The following is a 27,090-nucleotide window of genomic DNA, read 5'->3' as shown; positions in this document are numbered from 1 at the left end:
CAGGATCTGAGTCCCTGGTGGCGTAGTGTTACTGATGGTAGCCTTTGTTATGTTGGTCCCAGCTCTCTGCAGGTCATTCACTAGGTTTCCCCATGTGGTTATGGGATTTTTGCTTCTTGTGATCATTTTGACCCCAGATTGAGGGAGATTATCAGTGGTCTTGTATGTCTTCCATTTTCTAATTATTGCTCCCAACTTGATTTCTTCACACCAAGCTGCTTGCCTATTGCAGATTCAGTCTTACCAGCCTGGTGAAGGGCTACAATTCTGTTTCTGGTGTCCTTCAACAGCTCTTTGGTCTTCACCATAGTGGAGTTTGGAGTGTGGCTGTTTGAGGTTGTGGACAGGTGTCTTTTATACTGATAAGTTCAAACAGGAGCTATTACTACAGGTAATGCATGGAGGAAAGAGGAGACTCTTGAAGAAGTTACAGGTCTGTGAGAGCCAGAAATTTTGCTTGTTTGTAGGTGACCAAATACTTATTTTCCACCAAAATTTGCAAATAAATTCTTTCCACATCAGACAATGTGATTTTCTGGATTTGTTTTCCAATTTTGTCTCTCGTAGTTGAGGTCTACTTATGATGTCAATTACAGGCCGACCATCTTTTAAAGTGGGAGAATTTGCACAATTGGTGGCTGACTAAATACTTTTATGTCCCCACTGTATTTGTTTAGATGTTCTTTTGCAAACTTCTGATGCAATATTCTTCTGGTGACTCTTCTATGAGTACTTTATTTGTAAAGTTGTTGCTGAACAGTAGAACAAATACCACAGCTTCAGCGTTTGCCAAATCTTCCTGAAGGTCTTTAGCAGTCAAGCGGGGGTTCTAATTTGCCTTTCCTATGAGCAGGGTTACATTTTAAACTATAAGTGCTTTGCTATATTCTAACAAACCACCTTCTCCTGCTTTGTGGGCTCTCAACCATCTTTATTTTCAGAGTGCTCAGCAGCTGCTTAGAAGAACCCATGGCTGCTGTTTTATGGGACAAGGTTAGAGTCTGACTAATTTTTAAAGCCTTTCCTACCTATCATTGCGAATGATCCATAATCCTAACAGGCAAAGCCTTGGTCAAAGTTATGAACGCTCAAATCTCCTAGGGTTCCTATACTTTTGCAAGGTATTCCTTTAGTTTTTCTCACTCTAAAATTGTACAAAACCAAAATAATACACTCCTATTGCTTAAAATGTTATTGCAAAGTGTGTTTTAATATCTAGTCTCTAATCTCTACTACCTAGAGCACTTAAAGGGGTATTACCAATTCGCCTGTTCAGCAACCTGCAAGGTATGTTCACTTCCTGGTTTTCTCGGCACATTGGTGGGCGGGGTTTCACTTGTTCTGCTTAGATCTCTTCATAGCAGGATGTTTGCAGTCAGTAAGCTGATGTAGCAGAGCTGGACTTGATTGCAATAAACTCGTTTTAGGACTGTGTTGACATACAGAGGTAACGGACTCCCTATCTCAGCCCTTATCAGCCAAATTCGATTAAACCGACTGATAACTGGAAGAGCTGAAGATAAACAGCTCAGAAATAATAGCAGGAGCCCTCACCTCCCCCATCTGAGAGCATGGAGCTACAGCATGAGGACTGAGCAGAAAAGCTCTTTCTGCTCGGAAACGCAGTGTACACAATGAAGTTAATAAATTAAGATAGCAGCCAAACAAAGCAGTTTTGATAAAGCAGTGTATTTAGGAAAAGTCTTAAATCCACATAAACTAGCAGTATAGATAGGATCCTTGAGATGGGACAACCCCTTTAACATGTATTCCTCACTTCTCCTTGGTGTAATTTATGGCCTGTAGCTACAGTTTCCAATAGTCAATGGCACTCCACTACAGCACTATAATGCATTGAAGCAAAGCCCCATAGTCTTATTGATAAGACAAGGTTCTGTTGTATAGCAGAAGATGGAGCTGTAGGGAGGCAAGTCTAGCTGTATCTCTGAAATATTTCTGTTTAACTGCTTATAGAAGCAGCTTTAGATTTTTTTTCTTAGTTTTCAGGGTTAAGTGTCCCTTTAAATCTGTGTAACAGGGCATGGTTATGGCCATTTCAATCAGAAACTCCAACAGTTACAAATTTATTTCAATTTTAAGTCCACATAAAGGAGCTGCATTTTATTTTGGCCTGTGCAACCATAAACTTGCTTTCTTAAAAGGAGAATAACAAAAGGGAATGAGTAATAAGAAAATAACCTTTTACAAAATGAAGGTTAAATGTTAAAAACAGAATTTGATTTTATCTTTTTAATTTTACATGTTATCTATATTTTAAATAAAAACCTAAGAATTCCACAATTCCAACTGTGACCAGCAAGCCTATAATAGTGCGTCATTTCCTGTGTCCTGGAGATGGATCATGGGCAATAGACCCTATTCCTTTCTACAAAACTGTTTTCTAGGCACGTTTACCTGTACAGAGAAGAACGTAGAAAGTGTAAGTTATGGAATCACCTATTGTGTCTGGGAGTTTAAGCATAAGAGATCAGATGAAGTTTTTTTTATATAACATATAAAATAAAAAAAATTAAATTGTTATGAACAAAGAGCATTTTCTGCTGACATATTCCCTTTAAAAGGGCTCTATCATTTGGTAATCGTCATTTGAGATAGTGATATGCCTGAATAGCCTTTAAAAAGGTGCTGCTACCAGATTTGAAAAGATCCCTCCGTTTTTTTTTTTTTACAGATCAGTAAAACAGATATGCAAATGAACCTCTCAGTGCACCCTCGGCGTTCCCCAAGCGTCACACCTTTTTAACGCCCTCTCCTTTGCTTGTGCTCCAAGATGCTTTGCTCCTCCGTAGCTGTAACCGTCTCCATTCTCTGTAGTCTTGATCCTGCGCTTTGAATGCCTTTTTAATGGCTATTCAGGCATATCACTATCTCAAATGACAATTTTCAAATGATAGAGCCCCTTTAAAATGTGTTTTCCGGGTATTACACATTGAGGTTCTATTCTTAGGACATGGCATCAATAAGTATCTGCTTTCGAAACGCAGCATGTTAATTATTGCTGCATATTCTCCTGTGGTTTTCAGTCTTTGCAATGCAAAGGTTAAAAGTCAGGCGTCCGGGTAGAATTGCTGAAAATCACAGGCAAAGCCAATATTTTTAGGCTAAAACTTCAAGTGTCACATGGGGTGTTTGCTTAAAGGGCTGAAGAATGGATGTAGATGGACACGCACAGCAACATTCTTCAGCATTACAGCAGCGGGCAAAAGGCACAAAAGTAAGGCATTTTTGGTTATGGGTGATCACAAAGCACTGAAGCGTGGGAGTTTAGTCTGTTAAAGAAAAACTAAACTGGGCTGCAGTCAAAAAATTAGATTCACACTCAATATCCTATAGAACCAAGTAGCATTAGTCTTCCGCAGAGCCAGCGGTGAATAATAGTATGAACTACCAGAAGAAGACTGCTGCCACATACCAGCGTCAGCATCTAAAGGTCTTCATATATACAAAAAGTTTGTTTGGATCCTATGGTGTCAAATAGGAATTTTTTTTCTTAAACAGCTTGATAGCAACGTAAGCATCATGTAGAAGGCCAGATTCACATAATCTGTCTGTATTGAACAGACTGCCCAAATCAGATTTATGGCTGTAACACAGTCCATACAGTATAATACAGAATTATGGCCAGATGAATCCAGCCCATGTGTGAGCGCATACAATGCAGACAGCAGGACATCCATGATAAAGTCAAAGCTTCTCATTCAGAGCAATTAAAAAAACAATACAAATAAAACAGATTATTCAACTTTGTCAACATTTTAATTTAACAAGAATATTTGGTTGAAAAGCATATCAAAACTTTGGGCAGACAGGTCTTTGTGAAATTACTCATGGGTTAAACGATAATTTTATATGTTAATTGAATGGGTTTTTTAGGTTGGTTTTTTATTTCCCAAATAAAAGGTCATCATAGGCTAAGACACTTGCATGTAAACCCAAAGAATATTATGTTCTATGTTACTCTTTTGGGAAGAGCTACCAAGGATATAGTGTAGAGCAAATGTACTTCAAGAAGGGAAATGATGAAAAACCTAAATTATATTTTACATGATTTGGCAAAACACTGTATTAAATGTAAAAACAGAAAAACTTGTTTAATGTAAAATGTTTTATCACGCAAGAATACATACATGCACAGCCCCTTGAAAGTCTCATAAGTATCGATATTATATGACCATGATGTATGATGTCTTAACAGCCCGGATATGGGAACAAACAAAACAGAGATTTACCTCACAGGCTCATACTACAAAGTACTAGTTAAGAACAAGTTAGCTTTCCAAGCTTAAGTAGGCACTGTACAAACTTTGCATAAAATTAATAGTACAAGTGAATAGGCCTCATTTCTCCTCTCTAAACGGTTTACACATTCTGAATTTACTGCTAGATTTATCTTGAAATTGGAGAGGAACTTTCAGCTCACTGAGGGACCATGTTACATGCTGCTTGTAGCCTTTTAGGGAAGAAAAGGAGCACAAATCCTACTGACTTTGGCAAGACACACACATAAAATGACTGCAGCTTCTACTGAGTGTTGTACCTCACCACAGTGCTGGATTCACAGCAACACTGGTCAGCACTTCTCTATAAATATCTTCCATTCTGTTGCTTCTCTGTGTGTATATATGAGAGAATTATAGGAACTCCTCTTTTTTCATGTATGCAGTGTAGAATACATCATATCAGGTGGTCTCCAACCACTGGGACAGGGAAAACCGACAAATAGAGAAATGCTGTGGATGGGAAACTGGTGAAAAAGGCAGGATGCAAGTCATATAATGATCAGATACAATGGTTCTCTTTGTGCGCACACACCCAAACTTATTCTGAAGAGTCACCTGAAACAACAAGTACAGTTTAAAAGGCACCAAGATTACCAAGAGATGAGCACTATCAGCAAAACTTACTTCACTGCCTGGAATTTCCGGCAACTGACCCACTATAGGCTAGGATGCCAAGACAGGCCTAACAAATTCCATTAAAGTAAAAAAAAAAAAAAAAGTCTCGGCACCGTAAAACATATAGCAATAAAGACCACCAGAACAAAAAGTTGCAGAATTTACACATTCAACTCCATGAGTCCAGACGTTTATCTGCCCTTATTACATGTCTGCAGCAGCATAAATACAGCCAGAATTGAGAAGCAGCCCATTGTCTCACATTTCAACACAAATGCATAGCTAGAATATATTAAAGAGAAGAAAAAAACCAAAACATGTCAGTACCCCAAAATCAAGTCTGTAAAACATAACCAAAATCAGTATAAAGAGTCACTGAGGAGGCAACATGTGTTAAGGGTAAAGGGGTTCTTAAAACAAAAAGATGGCAATAAAAAAAAAAAAAAAAAAGGCAGGGAAAAAAAATTGAAAATATATAAAGACCTGTTTTCTCCTGGTTTCAAGAGTTGCTTAACACACTATTTCAAGCCGCACTGCCCTTTCCTCTATCACAGATATGTAGAGTTGTGATAAAACCCCACATTTCCATAAGGTACTTGTCATGTAAAAACGTATGGTGTAAAGTAGTCGACACACCATTTCTATTAATTAAGACGACAAGAGGGATGCTAAAACATAAAATGTGGACGTCCATTGTGTTCCAATCTCCTTGTTAATATCTCACATCCAGTCTCTGTGACTAAAAGAGTATGCTCAAACTGAGCTGAACGTTTTCCATCTCTTGTCACTGCAGTCCAACCATCTGGCCAGGTCTCATCTTGCCATCCTCCTGTGAATAAAAAAACAACAACAATATGACTTGCAAAAAGCCAAAAAAAAAGAGGATATCAATAAAAATAAATAAATAACATGGGGGGATTGATTAAAAAAAATAAATTCTGGAACAATTTGCACCCAAATGCCATCAACATGTGCCATTTTTATCAAGTGCTTCAAAACTTATTCACGATAGGGTGTCCCTTTACATGGCCGATGTTGCAACAGCTGTGCCAAAATTTTGTCACACTTTCTTCTGTAAACTAAGCCAACTAATAGGTAGTTTAAAGTTAGACTAGACAGTAGGGTTCACACTACTGTTGGTGTCCGCTCAGAAGGTGTCAGTTTAAAATAAAACAAACAAAAAACAGACACCTATCATAACGGACACAAATGGACAGTAACTGATGGCTTGGACACCTACGGTAGTGTGAACGCCCCCTGAGAATATAACCGATTTATCACCCAGCAGACAACTTGATAAATCTGGCACGGTTTAAGACCTTATATTTTGTAAAATAGTAAATGTGTCCCAATGCTTTCAACAGAATAAGAGAAATCCTAGAGGAAGAAAGACTCGCCTACATGAAAAACAGCTCAAATATGTACTAAGAAGGTTTTACTTGTTCATCCATGTCTATTGTTTTCTGGGAATATTGAGAAAGCCAGAGGTTTAAATTGTACTCTTTGCACAAAAAAACCCCCTCAAACAAATGTATACAGATAGTCGGTGGACTGTGTCCAGCAGAGGGATAACTGGGCATTTCTGTATGCTTTTAAATAAACTGTACTTCTAAAACTAGTCAGGAGAAAATGGATCAATTTGGAATAACCAGATGTGGCCCTTTCACAATGTCTGAGGGAAAGCTGGGTACTTTCACTGGTTTTATTTTTCAGTACTGAAAACCAGATTAAAAATATATACATACGTAGATATTTTAAGAGGGGGCGTGGCAGATATGGTTACATACTGTATGATACAGCATACTGAAAACGCAAACCAGGGCCCAACCACTCCAGCATAAACACAAAAAGGGTGAATGTCAATGTGTGTGTTTGACGATCTCTGTTCATACATAAATATAAATAGCAAAAAAAGCAAAAATGATAATTAAATAATGAAGGGAATACACACAGTTAAACTGTTAATCCAATTTTTATGAAAATTTAGAAAGCCTCTCCAGATTGGCATGTTTTACATATTCTGTATATTTCACTCTCCTTGACATTCTCTGGGTCAAACTGATCTAAATAAACACAGCAGCTGAGATGATAAACCCAACCAGGCAAAGTGGACAAGCTGTCATACTTACCTTCACAGATCATTGGTTCGATTGTGAACACATGCCCTGGTTTCATCACACCGACAGCCTTGTTTTCTTAAAAACAAACACAAAACAAAAATCGTCAGCACTTTTGTTTTTGGTTGATTCATAGTATGTAAACATATTTTGAGATATAATTATTTTCTCTATCCCACAAAAGGACATTTATAATCTAACCAAATTTCTGATTGCTGGATTGCTCCTCCAATTACTAACACGGGGGTTCCAAATGGCCCCCCCACGCATTAGCGTGGAGGAGGTTTGGAGAGGTTTGAACCTGCCACTCCATTTGGTATCTAGAGGACTGATGGAGACAGCCAAGTACAGTGCTCATCTTTCTGGAATGAAGCAGCAAAGCACATGTTCAATCACCACTCCTTTCAAAATCAGAACCTCCCTTAAGTTCTACAGGGATGTTAAAGTGCAGTATAGTTAGAAATTGGGATCTTTAGGTACTGTGGTCACAATACATACTTATAACAGTCTTAGTGAAAGTTTCCTAAAGAGCATTTGTCAATGTTTTTTTTTTTCTAAGACTCATGATCAATGTTGTAATATTGTTTATGCACTGACACTTCTCTAGGATTTGGGCAGAATAAGTAGTGACCAAACCAATCTTTATGACATTTAGCTGAGAATACATAAAAGTTGCTGATAAAGTATAGCCTCAGTCTAAGGGTGCATGCACACTATGTAACGCCGGGCGTGTATGAGAGCCGTACACGCCGGCATTACGGCAGACTGCCGAACACTTCCCATTCACTTCAATGGGAGCGCTCGTAACAGCGGCGTTTACGAGCGCTCCCATTGAAGTGAATGGGAAGTGTTCGGCAGCCCTGCTGTAACGCCGGTGTGTACGGCTCTCATACACGCCCGGCGTTACTCAGTGTGCATGCACCCTAAGGATTCTAATCCACTGGAAACTTACTGGCATAGTGTGGCACATTGGGAGCAGTATGGAATAATTTGTGAATGCCATGTCCACAGTAGCTTCGAACAACAGAAAAGCCATTAGCCTGAGCATGTTTCTGAATAACGTTTCCCAGTTCTCTGTACCGAACACCAGGCTTCACTGAAAAAAGGAAGAAACAAAACAAAGGTTACTTTTAGAGAGAATACAACACATTAGTTAACTGCATGATAAGTACGCATTAAGGGGTTGAATTCTGCTAAAGTGACCCTCCATTCCGAAATGGCCCCCCCTTTGATTTGATATTGATGACCTATCCTAAGGAAAAGTCATCAATATAAAAATCCCCGTTCAATTGCAGCTCAATTTTTTTTTTGCATTTACACATACACTATATGCAGCAAAGTATTAGGATACACCTGAATCACAGAATTCAGTCCCATTCCCATAGATGTATAAAATCCTGCACATTTTATACGTTTCTAGACCGTGCATTTTCAGACACAGGGATACTTAATGTGTATGTGGTTCACGGTAATTTTCTACTTTTATATGTATTGTAGGGAAAGTGGGCACTGATCACAGGCATTAGCACCGGTTCCCTGCTGTATAGTATAACAGAGACCCGGTGGTTATGGTGGCCGCTCCTGCCATATTTAAATACCCGACAACTGATGTACTATTACAGCGGGTGTCGGGAAGGGGTTAAGTGGTGTAAGGTTGGACAGAAGTCTGCCCCACTGTCATGCATTCAGTACTTTACCTTCATCAATTGCTTGCATTAGGCACTCATAGGTTGTCTGAACAAGTCGTTTAGCGCCCTCGTCAACATCTCCAACATAAAAGGTTTCATTAAGATCTCCATGGTAACCATTGTGGTAAACTGTGATGTCAACTAAAAAGACGAAAGAAGAATAAAATATATCTTAAGTGTTTTTTGTTTGGCATTTTACATATAATATACACCTATAGAAAAGCAACAAATGCTCATCTCTCACTTTAGGCTACTAGGAAAAGCAAATCTTATCTGAAATCAGTCAGCATTACTTCCCCGATAACAGTTAAATGTTTGATATTGGCAAACCCCGTTTGTCACCTACAGGATATGCAATAAATATATGTGACTGTTGTCAGACTGCTAGGATCACTACCAATCACGAGAGCCGCGAGTCCCACAAAACCCCTTTTTTGAATGCATTAGTAGTGGATATCTATGGCTACTTCTCCATTCACTTTGAAGTGGCTGGCTGAGATAGAGTACAGTGCTCTGTCAGTACCACAGGTAGTGAAGAGAGCTAAGGTCACGCATGTATACTACACTCCATTCACACAGGGACCCAGTTCTTGGGATTAGTAGGGCTCCAAGCATCTGCCAGTGATTATACATTTATCACCTATTCTGGCATCGATAAATGCTTCTTGTAAGGAAACGCTTTTAAATTGAAGTACTAAACTTAACCCACCATTCACAATATCGCCATCCTGCAGTGGTCTCCGGTCTGGAATCCCATGGCAGATCACCTCATTCACAGAAGTACAACATGACTTTGGGAAGTTGTAATAATTCAGTGGAGAAGGGTAGCAATTCCTTGAAATACATGCCTGTAACACAAAATTTTTGTAAAGGCATTTCAGAAATTCAGTAACACCAAGAACATATAGAAATCTAAATCCAGAATAATTCAGGCAGGCAAAATCTCATGTACACATAGCAATGTTAGACTATTGCCGTTTTTTTCTAATTTGTTAAAAGCTTCCCTGAAGGCAATACAGTACAGCAGGGTATGTGATACTAACAACCAAATCGATGAAAGGGTAAACAAACTGATTCAGATGCTGGTTTTTTTCTTTAGCCGCCACCTTTTCAGCAATGTGTGCAGTTAGTTTTGGACCTAGTATGTCAGGTGGGTGACCCAAGACTGGAACAAATGAAGGGACATGACTGAGAGACTGATTGCCCAGGAACTGTGGGAGCTGGAGAAAAATTCCAAATTCACCAGAATTGGGGGTTAAAAAACCTACTAAAGGATGCAAAGAGCTAGAATTGGTGCAAGTGGTGAAGTATGTGATGAAATAAGTTTTACAGTCATTCGGAAATAATAAAGCATTTATCAGAGACATGAGTTGGATGATGTACAACTCAATAATTTGTGTGCAGAATATTAGATTTATATATATTACAACTGTAAATTCACCACACAAATATTCACCTGGTAATAATCCCAGCGTCATTGCTAAACAAAGGCCTCTTGGAAGGTCGGGCATGAGGCTAAAGGGAGCAGCCATTATTGGGTTATTTCACTGGAATCCTGTCTTAAGACAGGCTTGCACATTCCAGTGAGCGCCCTCTATTGGTTTGCAACAATGAGGCAGCAACTGTCTTCCTAATTACATCATGGAAGGCGGATTTGCATATTCTTCCCAACACACAAATATAGGGCAGCAAAAATAATAAAGGGCATGTTAAAACAGAACAATAAAGAAATTTGGAGAGAAAAAGTGTGGCATAGAAACTAGATTATAAAAAAGATTTTCTCACCAAGTGTACAGCATGGTCTATCTCCTCAGTAGTTACTCCTGCCCGCACCATCATAGCAGCCACATCCAGTACTTCTCTTGCCAGCTACAGAGTAAAAGTAGTAAAGAGCATAATTTGACGTGCGATATGCAACTGTACATAGAAACTCAACAATATTGCCTATATGCAGACTATATAAAATTGGCATTTTTAGTTGATACCTATGGTGTAAAACTTCATTAAAATTTGTGATACTTTGTGTCAAAAAGGAGAAAAATAATGAACACCTTCACATAACTACCACTTGTGTTAAGAGTAGTTGGTTGAAGTAGTGCATTAAGTATAAAATACAGCAGAATGCACAATTTATACCCACACTCATAGGCAGGGAGATATTAAGCCTGAGCCCTAATAGTACTGCCAGAAAATGTTGCATTTGTATGTGAGAACCATTGCACACTAAATTCCTGCTCTGCTAGCGACAGGGACCGAGGAGGAGTTGTCCGCACATTGTTGCAAATCTTGATGCCGTTTATAAGACAAAGCCAAGAACAACTTCAAAAGGAAAGGGAAATCTAGAAGGTAGCACTCAGACTTCTCTCTTCTGCTAAATCCGCCTCAAGCGTTGGCTCGCTCAAAAAATGCAGCAAAACCTGAGACAAAATAGCAAAGCATTTCCTCAAGGTGTGGCCGCAGCCTAAAATAGCTTTGAAAAAAAAAAAAAAAAAAAGTTGCATAAAATTAAAACATAAAAGCTTTTTTCCAGAAATATCACCTTTCTAGTCTAGGGGCTGGGTCTGGCATTGCGACTCAGCACCAATGAAGCATCAGCCACCAGACATAAAGGCATATTTTGTGACGCACAAGGTACAACGGTTGTGCCTTCACATGATAAGCTATCCTTAGAACAGGTCACCAATGGAATATGTGCATGGGTCTGTCACCCTCGATACCCTTAGATCATGAATTGATGAACCCAGAAAATCCCTTTAATTTAAAGGTGCATTCAATTACAAATTGGTTTGCATTCCCTCTGAAACCCAGCCTGATGCCACTAATATATATTGTACAGTATCCATGTATAATGTGAAGACATTAAATAACCATATCTACCTGCACAAAACAAGAATTTATATTCAAGTATACAAAATATACATGATGATAGTGTACTATTTCTGGTACTCTTCAGGCCTCCTGTATAACATCAGACACTGCTAAGGCCTATGATTGGGCCTCAGAGGTGCATACTGTTGAGACACGTGATGCTGTTGGTCACGGAAGAGTCCTCGCGTCAAGTTGCCACATGATTGCAGAGGCCTAATCACAGGCCATAGCAGTGCATAACGCCATTCTAGAGAAGAGGATGAAGACCAGCACCAGAGCACAAGGGAGGATAGGGTTTTTTGTTTTTCTTTGTTATATGTTCCTCACTTTCCGTGGCCCTTTGCCAATTACATCCTGGGGTCTTAAGAGACCCCAGAGTATAATAGTGGTTACAATTCGGACATTTTTTGGACTCAACCATACTGCAGGTAAAGGTTAGCGAACACTGTAGTAATTGAACTGAAATAACAGTAATGCACAAAATCACGTTGGAATATACAGAACAACAAATTGCTTTGGTTATTTTTCGATTATTTGTCCAGTTGGAGTACAACATTCCTAATAATACACGCTTGAGTGGATGTAGATCCTCTTTTAGAATAGACACGGGAAACTTCCTTACTATCATTTACTAACTAACAAATGTGAAGCTCCCTCATCTTATAATAAAGGATGTGCAGCAGTACTGTGACATTCTACATCAGCTGCAGCACAGCACTGATACAAAACACTTCCCCAGGAGAAAGAAGTTTAATCTTGAACAAGCTGCAACTTTGCAGGAAAAGAAAAACTGTAACAACCAAACAACCACATAAATTTGGCATGACCACTGCATGTAGTCTCACCTTACATACAACCCGCATTCCCTCAATTTCCTCTGAAGAAAGCACTTTAATTTGAGAGGTTCCTTTCAAGGCTTGTTCAGACTGTGACATTCCTAAAAGACAAATAACTATTTAGATATTTTCTACTCATTTGGCAGATTGCTCAATTAAAAAAAAGTGTAGATCCATCTTAATATGGAAAGTTACATTTCACAGCTATGTTAAATGCTTCATATTACCTAAAGGGTGATCTGCATAATCTGGCCTTTGTATGTAGCTTGGTACTGGTCTCATTGGCATCTGTAAGAGAAATCCACAGACAATATATATATGGTTGGCGACAAGCCTTCACTTGATATTTTCTGAGTGGTGGCCGTGTGTTCTAACCTTTATTATGACTTTTTAGGATATGCTGTCATGTGCAAGTACATGCGGAGTAACGCAACTGCTGACGTCTATGGTGGTCATACAAATGGTTAACTACAGACATTTTTTTTTTTTTTTTGACCCAAAGCCAAGAATGGCTACAATGGCACGACTAAAATAAGCTCTATCTTCCAAAGATCTGCATAGAAGAATCTCAAATCAATGACCTGCTTTAATGCGCCTATTAGTTGAAAGTCGGCCAAGCAGACTCCCCGAACAGAAACCCGAATGCAGATGTGAATAGGGCTTTAAAGAGAATATCAACAGTATTTTCACCACTAAACCTACTGCACTGTCATATATGGCATGTTATGTTAAGTCAGTAACTGGTTAAGAGAGCATATATCAAGCATGGCCTAGATCACCATCCTTCAGTATCTTAGTATGACTAGTCTCCTCAGAAAACAGATCAGTGTGTGTCTGTAACAAAAAGCTAAGGAAAAGGCTAAAAATGATATTTCATACCCTGACAGTTTTGTGGATTTAGTAGTAAAAAATACTGCTGATAGGTTCCCTTTAAAAGGCAGTCCAGTCAACTGATTGAAATCTGTTTCAAGGCCTCTTATCATGTTGCTATACATGTCACCGGAATGCCAAAATCCACTAAATCGAACCTCTGGTTTACTGTCTGTTTGTATACTAGTGAAACGTAAAGTAAGTAACATGTCCTACTCATGACTTCAATTATAAACTACATGCAGCTGCTCAGTAGAAAGGATCCATATAAGCCCAGCCTCACAAAAGCGAGAGCCCTAGGACTGGATACAGCTATAGTTCCATCCGGTATATCATGCGTCTCAACTTTTACTAGGGAATGCAAAAAAAAAAAAAATCGGAAAAAGTCTAAAAGTGAGCAGCTAAAAACCACCAAAATGAATGGTAGTGACACTCTCGCATGACCAGATCCATGAGTTCATAAAAAAGGATGACCTACAGATGTCATCTGTTTTTTTTTTTTGTTTGTTTGGTTTTTTTTGGGGGGGGGAGGGGGGTTCACAGACCTATAAAGTTTCATTGGCATGATGCATCCTTGATACATAAGTATCTGGGGGGGGGCAAACAAAAAAAAAAAACTACAAATTATAACAGGGTGCTCCCATCTCTGAGTGCTATCAGTTACTGGGGCTAGTTTCATAACACTTTTGGTGCTGACAGACTCCCTGTAAGCTGCCAATAAATGGGCAAAATCAATCACTAGTGCTACAAAAAGTCATAGTGTAGCCCTGGTCTTATTTTGCACAGCTGAGGAACAAAGACTACATACAAACTTACCAACTTACCAATGGGTAGTGTGGCCTGAGTTTACCAGTATATCGATAGCCCAGCCAAGGATCTGTGTTGATTTCTCCTTCCATTGTCCATGGTGATACCTCACTTTTGACTTTCTCATCTTTTAAAAGCATAAAGACTTGAATTAAAATGAGCACTGCCAAAACTATTATAACATTCTACAATATTTAACTTTATTAAATGATTTCAGCTTACCAAACCCTGTACATGTAATGGTTGACAGTGTCAGATGCTCCATTGGGAACCTCTGTCACAAAAATATCCCTGTATGCACAAATTTTTGCGCAAGAAAGTGTGCGCAAGATGCTGGAACAGAAGCCCAACAGACCCAACTATACAGAGCGGGATGTTTAGAGCTCCATTGGCATCCATCATTGTAAAGATCCGTCACTTCCACTGTTTTACTTCTAATATGCTAATGATATGGAAACTAACACTAATGTTAAATGAGCCCAAGGCTAGGTTTTCAAGTTGACAAAACAATATTTTTTACATGAAAGTCTATAAGTGACATAAGTACCCTGTGGGCAAATAGGTAAACAATGGAAAATGCTCCCGATTTATACCTCCAACAAAAGGAGAAAAAACTGAATAAAAAGTGATCTAAATGTTGGATATTTCCAAAAATGGTATTATCTTATGCCACAAAAAAAACATCTTATAAACTCTGTCTATTGAAACAAAGTTACAAGACTCAGAGTAAGACAAATACATTTGAACTAACAGACGCAAAAAGTATAAGTTTGATGTCTGCTGTGTCAGCTGAAATAAGATGCTAGCAGATTCTAAACACAGTAGTTTTGGCAAGGGCAGCAGATAATACATTGAATGCTGCCACCCTTTTACCACTGTGATATAGTCAGCACTAATGACTTTTGTCAACTTTTTTTTCTCTCATTCTTGTAGAAGTGTGTAGTTAGGGCAGGTTCACACCTGCGCCTGGTCTCCGATTTAGCCAATCCAGCGGGTTTCCGTCTTCTGCCTCGAGATACTGAACAGGGGACAGGGGTTTGCAAAGTGACCGCCCATGCGCGCCTTCTGCCTCTCCACTGCGAAACAGTTTGTTTTTTTTTAAACCAGATACAAAATCAGACATGCACGACTTTGTGTCCGGTTAAAAAAAAAAAACACATTTTGCCGCAGAGAGGCAGAAGGCGCACATGGGCGGTCACTTTGAAAACCCATTCAAGTGAATGGGTTTGAAAACTGATTGCCGGGTTTCTGTCCCCTGTCCAGTTTATTGAGGCAGAAGACAGAAACCCGCTGGATTGGCTAAACCGGAGAGCAGGCGCAGGTATGAACCTGCCCTAACTACACACTTCTACAAGAATGAGAAAAAAAAAAGTTGAAAAAAGTCATTAGTGCTGACCATATCACAGTGGTAAAAGGGTGGAAGCATTCAATGTATTATCTGCTGCCCTTGCCAAAACTACTGTGTTTAGAATCTGCTAGCATCTTATTTCAGCTGACGCAGCAGACATCAAACTTACATTAGAACTAAGACAGCTCAGACTATAGTGTAAAATACAGGAATTGCACAATGATAAATATCCTGTATATATGGAAACTTTAGTGAAACAAAATAATTGCTTACTTGCTCTTTTGTGTAGCAGCTTGTGCATAGGCCAGCTTCCTCTGAAGCACTCCTAAGAGAAAAAACAAGATTTAAGTTTAATAAAATACAGTGTGATATGTGTAAATGAGGTTTACAAAAGGTTTAGGAGTCTATTGTCACCTTTGGCATCTTTGGTTTATTCTACTTAAAGGGGTTTTCCAAAAAAAAATAAATCATTTTTTTAAAAAGGTCTGATAGTGCTATTAATGGGTTAATAAGTACACCCATATACCTTTAGCAGTGTTTTGAGTGATTTCTGAGTTTCTCCAGAAACACTTGACGAGAGGAACAGGTGAGGAGCCGTTCCCGGACAGGAAAACACATAAATATTGATGAGGTTGGGGGGCTGAGAGTATTGGTGATGTTCCATTTCGTAAGTGGTGAAACATAAAATCACTGGATTATCAAAACCAGCCTGCAAAAAACTGTTTGAACATACCCGAACTCCTCAGCTTTAGCTTTCCTGCATAAGGCCGATGCCCCACGGCACGTAAACTCCGTGGGAAAAATTGTGGCGTTTTACAGTGAGGGCAGAGTGGATGGGATTCTAGTGAATCCCATGCCCACTTTGTGGTAAAAACCGCGGTGCAGACACACCGTGATTTCTAAAACCGCCACGGTTTTGGAAATTAAAGCATATCAATTATACCTATGGAAACACTGGCGGTTTCCCCATAGGTATAATTGAAATAGAAAATCAGCAGAGGAAACCTCTGCAAAATTTCTGTCTAAAGTGCTGCAGGGAGAACCGCAATACGTTGCTGCTGCAGTTTTTCCCGCAGCGCTTTTTTGCTGCAGGACACCCTGTGGGACCTTAGCCTTATAGAGGAGCCTGCCAATCAGTATACAGATTCCTACTGGTGGTAGAAAAAGGGACAGGACGTGGTTTACAGGGCAGGATTTCACAGAAAAGAGCACAAATCTATTAATAAATTATAATTACAAAATATAACAAAAGTTGTTTAAATATGTTACTACAACAAAGGGTAGGGCTGGGAGGTTATGACGCAAATCAAAATCACACAACTATTTTACTTCAAATTTTGACCACTTACTTTAAGACATTTCCCTTTTATATACCATGCCACAGAATTTTGGTTTAGATTATTTACTTATCAGTGACATATACCTCTGTCAATGGCAGCGTGAGACAAGATGGCAAGCATGCAAAATAATTCATATGAGCAAATTCTCATCGATTTATTCAGCTGAAACTTCCACTGGGTTTTCCACTTTCTAATACTGATAGCCTATGTTTAGTATAAGTATTCAACATTAGACCTGCAAAAATCTGACATCAGGGAGCCAACTGCTTACTCATCGTCCAAGGTTTAGACTCCAAAGGGACACCAATGCAATACCTAAAACCGCCACTACACTTTGTATGGCGAATAAGCAGCATGGCTCCCAGCATGTAAATGTTACCAGGAGCCACGCTGTCCTAGGTGTCAGACCCTTACAGATCCAATATAATGTTGAGGACCTTTCCTAAGGCTTAGCCTGCAATATTAGAAAGTGGATAACAAAAAAAATGCCCAAATATAATATTTATACACAATATTACACGGTCTTTGTTCAGTGACCTTAGTTAACAGGCTACAGGGAAGACATGAGAACATAAAATGATGAATGACATTGAGCACTTGGGCTGGTTTTTATATTTATTATTCCGTTAAGCTATTTTTATCTCGGTTTGAACTCTGGTCCCATGATATTTAATATGTTCTTCATGGATGTGTCTATAAGAAGCAGGAGAATATCAACCTCATTCAAGAAGTCACCTTTATGTAGGAAAGCTGAACAGTTTAAAGGCACATGGCACTTTAAAATATATCAATGTTTCTACCTCTGAAAAAAGGCATGAAATGAAGACATAATACGACCAAGTGAACTAGCACCAACACTGAACTGAAGAAAGAAGGAATGCTTAGGTTACAAAGCAATGCATGGATTAATACCATCCCATTGTGAGCAGTAGGGGGTCCAACCTCCAGGATCCTGACCTCTGGGACCACCCAGGGATCCAGAGAACAAAGGGGTTGCAGTGTAGAATTATCTCTGCAAACCCTTCACTATTTTGCTCTGCACAGCTAGGAAGCTGCTTCCTTCAACCTCATGGATAACCCTTTAACCCAAAATATTAAGGAATCTAATAGTCTGTCTCATGAGGATGCATCAAAAAGCATAAATAGTAGATGACACCAAAACAAGCCAAATAGTGGCATGGCCACAATCAACTAGAAATAAACCCTACCATAAACGCGTGGCAAATTGAATGACAAAACTATACACCTAAGCACCAAATTATTCATATAGCACTCAAAGGCTCAAGGATGTAGCAGAAATTTCAGAGTGAAAGTCACGTTTAGCAGAAGGAGTGAAGAAGGGAAACAGCCTGATAACCATGACTATGGAGTTGGGACAGGACCAATTTTGACTGGAGACTGGAAAAAAAAAGTTACCAACACCAAAATAAAATGTTTTTTATATAATTATTCAATATTGTATAATTGTATTACTGGCATTCTTTCTACATTACCAAGGGTTAAAGGGTGCAGGATCTATGGAAAGCCAAATCAAAATTAAATGGCCTAAAATAACAGAAAATTATTATACATCTGTCCACCAGAAATCCAGGGTAGCCTCTTGTCTGGTCCTCTGGTTTCCATTTACTTCCACAGGGCAATTGATTAATGGTCCTTTCCCACAGCCAATGACAGTAATAAGGTACGTATGCAAGTAAATAGACACTGGGAGGACTGGAGAAGAGGTAGAGACAGCGTTTGATGCCTGGGGGACTGGTGGGAAGTAACTGTGATATATCAAAACTTTGTCGCATAACTTGTTGTATATCTACATTCATATGAAGTCAGCTTTAAATATGAAGAAAAGTTTATTTATTGTCTTGTTTTTTACCAAAACTGACCACCAAGCAAGCCAACATCATGATGAAAGGAAATTTAACTAGTTAGTTATAGAAGCTAAACATAAAATATTTCGATTTTTAAGTCGGACTTTGAATTTGTTCTTTTCCACCCAATCCAGAGCCCCGGTAGCAGGCACAAACCAGGGTGAGCCAAATAAACACCAATATTAACAGATTTTAAGAGTCAACTAAAAACCCATTTTATTAGTTGCTATGAATGAGTCAAAAAAGCATCTTAGATCTTAAAGTATCATAAGAACAAAGAGATCAAAGGGGTAGGGAAATGCTTTCCTCCAGCCTCATTCTGCACGGAAGAAAATGTGTGTGGCAAGTTCTATCTACTATATACCATATTCTTTTAACCTATGAAATGTGTGGATAAGAAAATTTATTGCAGCGAGGTGAAAACTGGCACGTAATATAGTACAAATACCTATGAAAACAAACCCATTACTAGGAAAATGCAGAGCAACCTGCAGGCAACATCTTATAGAGCAAAAGCTGAGCAGATTGATATATAGACTTGTGGGAAAAGATTCAGTATAATTTATATCTTATTCATTAAATTATCTGCTGTCTCTTTGCTATAAAGCCAACAAAGTGGTCTGGCAGACACCCCTCTATGACTGTGCATAAAGATATAACCATCATTGATAGCGGCCTGTCTCCTAAACTTTGCACCATAGTTTTCTGGTGACAGGTTCGAGCGCCACCTCCATCTTCTTCAGCCTCTTCTTCTGGCGGTGGCTTGTAACTTCTAGGCCTCAGGTCGAGCAGACTCCGCATGCCGACAGGCCATGAGAAAATGGCCGCTTGCACAGTATTGTAAGTGGCCATTTTCTCGTGGCCTGTGGGCATGCGCAGTCTGCTCTGCCCAAGACCTAGAAGTTACAAGCAACCGCCAGAAGAAGAGGTTGAAGATGAAGCTGCTGAAGAAGATGGAGGCGGCACTGGAGAGAGTTCTCTCACAGCATTGGGGACGCCCCCAGTGCTGTCTCAGCGCTGGAGCCCGTCCCTAGTGCTGCGCGAGCTAATTTGCATACCGACAAGAACCGGGATTGTAGGCGAACAGGGGCGCGGAGAAGACGATGAAAGGTAGGAGACGAATAGCCTTTCTTAAGGCTATTCCAACGTGGTACCTAGAAAAAAATTGTGTCTGACTGATAGGATCCTTTTAAGTAGGCCTGGGGAGATATATTTATTATTTTTTTCTAGTCTGTCTTGAAAACACTCTTAGGCTAAGGCCCCACCTTGAGGAAATTTTTTGGGGACTTGACTGAAGCAGGGAAAAAAAAAGTTGCATTTTACAATACCAGCAAAGTGAATGAGATTTTAATTTCACCCACACATTGTGGGAAAAAATGCTGCAGAAAAGATGCATTTTTGATAAAGGTAGCATGTCAATGCTAGCTGCTGCAATGTGAGCACTTTCCCTATAGATTTAAAAAGGGCAAAAAAACTGTAGCAAAAAATACAATGATGAACTCTGCAGCTACAAAAAAAAAAAAAAAAAAAAAAGGTCATGCATGCTTGCAGTTTTTTTGTTTAGTTTTTTTTTTACGCTGCGGCTTGCTACATAGAACCTTAGCAAAAATTTAGGGTAAGTTCACATGGGGTTTTTTGGACCGGATTTTGACATGGAATCCGCCTCAGAATCCCACTCCAAAAACAGCCTCCCATTGACTTCAAAAAAGCGAGCCGCCCTTTCTTGCCACAGCGAGACACTCCCTCCCAACTAGGCCCATTCATTTGGGCCTAATCCGGAACGGAATGCTGCGACTGGATGCCTGTGCACTGCATCGCGGCTAGCCGTTTTTTTTGGACTGGATTCTGAGGTGCCCTCTGCGTCAAAATCCGGTCCAAAAACCCTGTATGAACTTACCCTAAGGCTGCTTTCAAACTACCAAGTCTTGGACATGAGTCTGTGTTCATGTAGGTGTCAGGTTTTGTAGCCTCCTATGCATTATGCCGAGAGAGACTCAGCTTTATAGTTATGTATGATGTTAGGTGTCCCTGCCGACCAGCGATATACTGTCCTGTAGTGATCAAGGCACGCTAAAAAGGTAGAGATGCTCTACTTTTCTTGGAATTCCCAGAGAAGTGAATGGAGCATGCTGGGAGTTGTAGTTTCACACCAACTGTAGAGCCTAAGGCTCAAATGAACATGTCCACCCAGCGCAGGAACGGAGCATGACAAGAATAAATGGATTTTTATTTTCTAGCTTTTCAATGCTGCTTGTATTTAGGTTTATCAACCCAGACAGCCCCTTTAACCACTGTACTGCTTCTAATGTGATGCATTAAAAGCAGGAGAGAGATTTTCATTGTGATCCTTTAATTGCATTAAAGCGGTTATTCATCTTAAAATTAAAGGCCATCAATTTTATATTGCCGGCGTCCTACAGATCAGCCACTTCCTGAAGAACAAAGCTCCCAGCTCTGCTTACATGCTGGACGCTGCACTGCTCACCTCTTTAAGTAGCAGCAGTTACTGGTACTATATCAGTATCCAACAGACTTGAGTGGTTATCAATTTTGTAAAAGAAGCCAAACCAGTTAACTGCAGAGGTACAAACAACATGTACCAAAAAAATCTCAAATGGAATCTTCCATGTGCATTGGAAACGGATCATTTGTATCTGATAAATGGGGGTCCAACACCTTAGACCTCACAATGTTCAGCTGCAGAGCTGCACTGATACATTGTACCAGGGAACTGCAGCTTTATTCCCATTTGCTTAAGAAGCGGGTAGAGCAGCTTCTGGCTCGTAGTCCCTGTATACAGCTTTGGGATCAACTGATGTGTGTGGCATCTGGTTCTTGGGCACCCATCAATCAGATACTGAAGACCTATTCTGTGAATAGGTCATCAGTACCCAACACACATGGAGTCTGGGACAAACCCTGTAAGAGCCCACAGCCTCTTAATTCTGGTACTTCTTGTTCAGTCCTACACACTAGAACAAAAATCTACACCAGGGGCCCTCAAACTTTTTAAATGGTGGGCCATATCACTGTCCCTCCGACCACTGGAGGGCCGAAATATAGTTTAAAGGGATTCTACCATTTAAATCACATTTTTTCTTGATAACACATAGGAATAGCCTTAAGAAAGGCTATTCTTCTCCTACCTTTAGATGTCTTCTTCGCCGCGGTTCGGTTAAAATTCCGTTTTCCGTCGGTATGCAAATGAGTTCTCTCGCAGCACTGGGGGTGTCCCCAATGCTGCAAGAAAACTCTCCAGCACCGCCTCCATCTTCTTCTGGAACGTCCTCTTCATGCGTCTTCTTCCGGTGGTGAAACTTGTAGGCCTCGGGCAGAGCCGACTGCGCATGCCCACAGGCCACAAGAAAATTGCCGCTTACTTACTGGCCATTTTTCTTGTGGCCGCGGGCATGTGCAGTCAGCTCTGAGCGAGGCCGGAGGCCTACAAGTTTCACCGTCTGCGCCGGAAGAAGACGCATGAAGCTGACATCCCAGAAGAAGATGGAGGCGGCGCTGGAGAGTTCTCTCGCAGCATTGGGGACGCCCCCAGTGCTGCGAGAGAACTCATTCGCATACCGACGGAAAACGGAATTTTAACTGAACGGCGGTAGGAGAAGAATAGCCTTTCTTAAGGCTATTCCAACGTGTCAACAACAAAAAAATGGTAGAATTCTTTTAAAGCTGACCGCCGGAATGCACACACCAGGCGCAAGTGTGTACGCCCCCTGAGGTGTTATTTATCCTACAGTAAGATATTCTAGTGCTTACTTCAGGGGGCACAGATAGGGTCTGGGATCCAGGCAGTCAGCAGGCACTAAACCAAACTAGTGAGGTGGCTTTGCCCACTGTAATTTGGGCTGCCTCAGGTCAGGTCACGTTGCTATGGTGACCTGACTGACAAAGTGACGCGGAGGGGCACAATTGACTATATTGGGTGAGGCCATGGAGACAGCGCGCTTCACTTTACTGATTGGAGGGCACCGCTCCTGATGTCTGCGCAATCTGCTCTGCCTCTGGTGTCCGCCTGTGTCCTCTTGTCACATCACATGTATGCGATGTAAGGAGGATACCAGAAGCAGATCACCGGTATCCTCCTTACATCGCATACATGCGGACACTGAAGACAGAGCAGATTGTGCAGACATCAGGAGCGGTGCCCTCCAATAGGTAAAGTGACGCGCGCTCCATGGCCTGGCCCGAGCTCCCCAGGAGCTTCATTATAAATGCGCGCCTGCTGGCGGGCTACAGTTTGAGGACCCCTGATCTACACCATCCAGGGACTGACACACACCTCAACTATAACTTTCACCAGTTTCTGACGCAAGTTATAGAAAGTCTGATGGGCAGAGTCATCTAAAGCCTGCCAGGATCCTTTGGATAGGAGGTAACTTGCTCTAATGGGAATACTGCTTTCAATTTAAAAAACAAAACACTCCTTTAATTTTTCATTAATTAATTTCATGAGAAGATACTCCGGTGCGACATCTACAACCAAACTTTGCAATGTTAAGGATTTTTGTAGTTTCCTTTTGATTTGACTCGTACACAATAACATTTATAAAAGTTATGAGGCCAATAGTCAATAGATCCTCCCCATTCATCCATGCTTTTCCATGTGGGAGCATGTGAATAGTAAGAGTAGTAGTAGGGATCATTCTCTGGGCCAAGGGGAGAACAATCTGCAGATTCTTTTTCTGTTCACATAAAGAGTGTTTAAATCCCTATTTCCATGCATTGGCTGCAGAAATGATCTAGTCCCTAGCCTGGCGCTAAAGGAGCGCTACTACTAGTGCAACACTTGTGTGAACACTACCATGTATAGCACTGCTTAGTGAGTGAGGGTAACATGTGCGCCTGCCTAGAACATGATATGGGCACCACATGGGAGAGCCTGGCGCAGCGCTGTACCCTGTCCTTACACGGACCTGGCATAGAAACGAATGCAGGACACGAGGTGTGAGGGCACAGCATGGCCTAGGCCCCAGTGTATGACCGGTACCTGCGAGCAGAAGTACGAGCCGTGGATGCCCAGCTTGAGGCAGGTCGGGCACTGCAGCTTGGCCTCACTGGTGCAATGCTCCGTCTCACACACTCTCCGATGCTCCACCGCCGCCATGCTTCACCCAGCAGCACCAAACAGGACGGCTGGGAGAAGACGTGAGGAAGGAGTGTGCCGGCGATAGAGACTGCTGGGCGGCGCTGTAACCGGCCTGTCTATGGAGATAACAGGGAGTGACGTGCACTGACAACAGGAAAGGGAACAACTCCCACAGCTGTCCAATGGTAGCACGCTGGGCATGAGCGACAGGCCCCGGCCAAAGAAGTCTCGACCGATAGGTGCCGGCTCTTGTGGGCGGGGTTGACAGGCGATAAGAAGAGAGCAGGTAGCCGGGTGTGTGCTGCGTGGGTGGGCGTGGCTAGTCGGCGAGCCTACTCTTACAGGGCTTATAAGAGTGTGGGAAAGGTTAGGGGAGTGGGCGCGGCTTCCATATGGGCGTCTTTATAAATAGGTGGAGTCGTCACACGCTCGGGTTGCGGCGGTGTGGAGAGTCAGCTGCGAGAGGGAAGAAATGACTAGAAGTTTTCTGAATGAGACATAGCCGAGCGTGTGTGCTCTTACGTGGAGACGCGGTTTATAGAGCCGTAGTGCGGCTCACAGACATGGGCTGGGTTCACACATGCAACTTGTGTTGTAGATTTTTTTTTTATAAAGAAAAAAAAAAAATCTTATTAACCCTTAAGGAGGACTTTTCACCACCTGTAACAAGTCCTACTCTTTACAGCAATGAGTAGCTGCTGATTCTGGCACAGCTGGAATTTTTTCTGTAGTATCCACAGATGCATAGCTAGCAGGGTGGGGTGATGGCCCGCTGACTCTGTGGGGCCCACCCCAGGGCTGTCATTGCTACTTGTTATACTTTTAGCTAGATTGGCGCCTCAAGGATACCAATCTAGTTAAATGCATCCTGCTATGTATTGTAAACTGCACGCTGATTCCAACTTGTGGTTTACAAGATGTCTGCTTCTCAGCACAGGAAGGTGCAATGACTTACACTATAGCATCTCCTGTGCAGAGGCGCAGACGTCTTATGTATGAACATGGTGCATAAACGACTGGCTCAAGAGGAAGGGATGTCTGTTCCGTCCCTATCCCTCAAAGGATCTTAGGCAAGTGAGGACAACTTTTATTTTTTTTCTATTTAAGAGTACCTGGGGACCTTAGTATAATGGGGAATTATGGCTATAAAGGGGGGTTATTATTAGAGTCTAACCACGTGGGCACTGCCATACACTGTATTCTGGTGCACATCGAGCGCCTGATTTATTAGGGGGCTGACTCTTAATAAACATAATAGTACGGCGGATATCAGGTATTTAACCCCTTCCCGACATCCGCCGGTTTACATAGTAGACACCCAGTGCTAATGCCTCCGGTCAGTGCCCAGACCGATCGGAGGCATTAACCCCTCCGGCGCCTTGGTCAATGCTGATTCGAGGCGCCACCATTTTGCCGGTGATCGTCAGCGCCTGGAGCATGCTCCAGGGCCAACGTCTTGTTGGCATGACAGCCGGGAGCCTTGTAAAGGCTCCCCGGCTTGTCTGCAGTGATATTCTCGCCATGTGAAGGGGCCCGGCCCTGGGCTCAGTCCGAGCCGTAAATGCGAGCGCTTCCCATGCACTTCGTAGAGTAAAAAGCAGCCCATTCATTTCAATGGGGAGCGCTTGTATGTCGGCTCCCATTGAAATGAATGGGATGTGCTTTATACGCGCTGATTCTGAACGTGTTTTAACGTTCAGAATCAGTCACCATATCCGTAGTGTGAATGCACCCTAATAAAGTATTTAAAAAAAATAAAATGAATTAAAAATTCATATAAAAGTAGAAAATAACAGTGAAATACATACACACTGGGTATTCCTTTGTCCAAATACCTGGTCTGCAAACTTATAAAATATTTTTCCTATATAGTGAATGACATAGCGGGAAAAAATATCAAGTGTCCGTTGACCATTTTTTGCTGTTTCACATCCGATAAAAATATGAATAAAAAGTGCTGGCCCTGTGGAAAAATAAAATGCCCCATGTACACAGAAATATGATAGAAAAAAAAAAGTTATGGGTGTCAGGATATGGCACCTTTAAAGTGGTTGTCCAGGAAAAAAAAAATTCTCTTAAAGCTTAAAGGGGTTTTCCACTTTTAGACCAATATTGAGAGACCAATGTTATTGTTTGTATAATAAAAAGTTGTACAATTTTCCAATATACTTTCTGTATCAATTCCTCACGGTTTTCTAGATCTCTACTTGCCGTCATTCATTCTGTTACTTCTAGGAGATAAAAGTCTGACCATGGTCATGTGATTTACAGTCCATGGTCATGTGATGAGCACACAGGTGCACAGCTGATTACCAGGCAGATCTGATTACTGTGCCGTGACTATAATGAGGGGCGAATGTGTGCACATCACATGACCATGGACCGTAAAGCACATGACCATGGTCAGACTTGTATCCACTTCATGAAGATGAATGAATTACAGCAAGCAGAGCTCTAGAAAACTGTGAGGAATTGATACAGAAAGTATATTGGAAAATTGTACAACTTTTTATTATACAAACAATAACATTGGTCTCTCAATATTGGTCTAAAAGTGGACAAGTGGAAAGTGGAATGTCGTAAAAATGAAGCCCATAAGAAATGAAAGAAATTTTCTGAGAGAAGTCCTCAGTAGTTGATACCTTTTTTAATGAGTTAGCCATTAAAAAAGGTATCAACTACTGAGGACTTCTCTCAGAAAATTTCTTTCATTTCATATCCACTGGCTAACACGGTACAAGGATATATATTTTTTCTTTTGCCCATAAGAAAGTCGCACAAATGCACTTCTTCTCCAATTCCACCCCATTCTGATTTTTTTTTCTAGGTTCCCAGTACAGAATAATAAACGGTACCATTATGAAGAACAATTAGTCCTGCACACATTAAAGGAGTATTCCCATCTACATAATTATTTTTTAATTTGTAGATTATTAAAAGTTAAACATTTTTGCAAATGTAAGTAATTAAAAATTCTGCAGAGTTTTAAAGATTTTCTCTAACTTTCTTAGTGGTCACAGTCTGTTATCTTGATTGGTTGCCATGGATACGACCACTAATGCAGAAACTTTCTAAGGGTGCATTCAGACTACGTAACGCCGGGCGTGTATGAGAGCCGTACACGCCGGCATTACGGCAGACTGCCGAACACTTCCCATTCACTTCAATGGGAGCGCTCGTAACAGCGGCGTTTACGAGCGCTCCCATTGAAGTGAATGGGAAGTGTTCGGCAGTCTGCCGTAATGCCGGCGTGTACGGCTCTCATACACGCCCGGCGTTACGTAGTCTGAATGCACCCTAAGGTCAGAAAATCAGCCATGATTTCTTTATTGTAGCC

The 27,090-nt window shown here is 40.9% G+C and overlaps 1 protein-coding gene across 1 annotated transcript; it reads right to left on the bottom strand.

The window, feature by feature from the left end:
- Positions 1-3,755: 3,755 nt before the first annotated feature.
- On the bottom strand, positions 3,756-23,930 carry METAP1 (methionyl aminopeptidase 1). Its single transcript, XM_075285428.1, has 11 exons — positions 23,655-23,930; positions 15,724-15,775; positions 14,120-14,229; positions 12,653-12,713; positions 12,435-12,526; positions 10,507-10,590; positions 9,431-9,569; positions 8,731-8,862; positions 7,986-8,129; positions 7,046-7,111; positions 3,756-5,745 (listed from the first exon to the last, which is right to left on the bottom strand). Exons 1-11 carry the CDS (start codon positions 23,769-23,771, stop codon positions 5,585-5,587), a joined length of 1,158 nt encoding a protein of 385 aa, XP_075141529.1. The 5' UTR covers positions 23,772-23,930; the 3' UTR covers positions 3,756-5,584.
- Between the last annotated feature and the right edge of the window lie 3,160 nt (positions 23,931-27,090).

Source organism: Leptodactylus fuscus, chromosome 1, assembly GCF_031893055.1.
Source record: "Leptodactylus fuscus isolate aLepFus1 chromosome 1, aLepFus1.hap2, whole genome shotgun sequence".
NCBI lineage: Eukaryota > Metazoa > Chordata > Amphibia > Anura > Leptodactylidae > Leptodactylus > Leptodactylus fuscus.
Note: the sequence above shows the minus strand (reverse complement) of the source record. Positions and strands in the feature narration are given on the sequence as shown.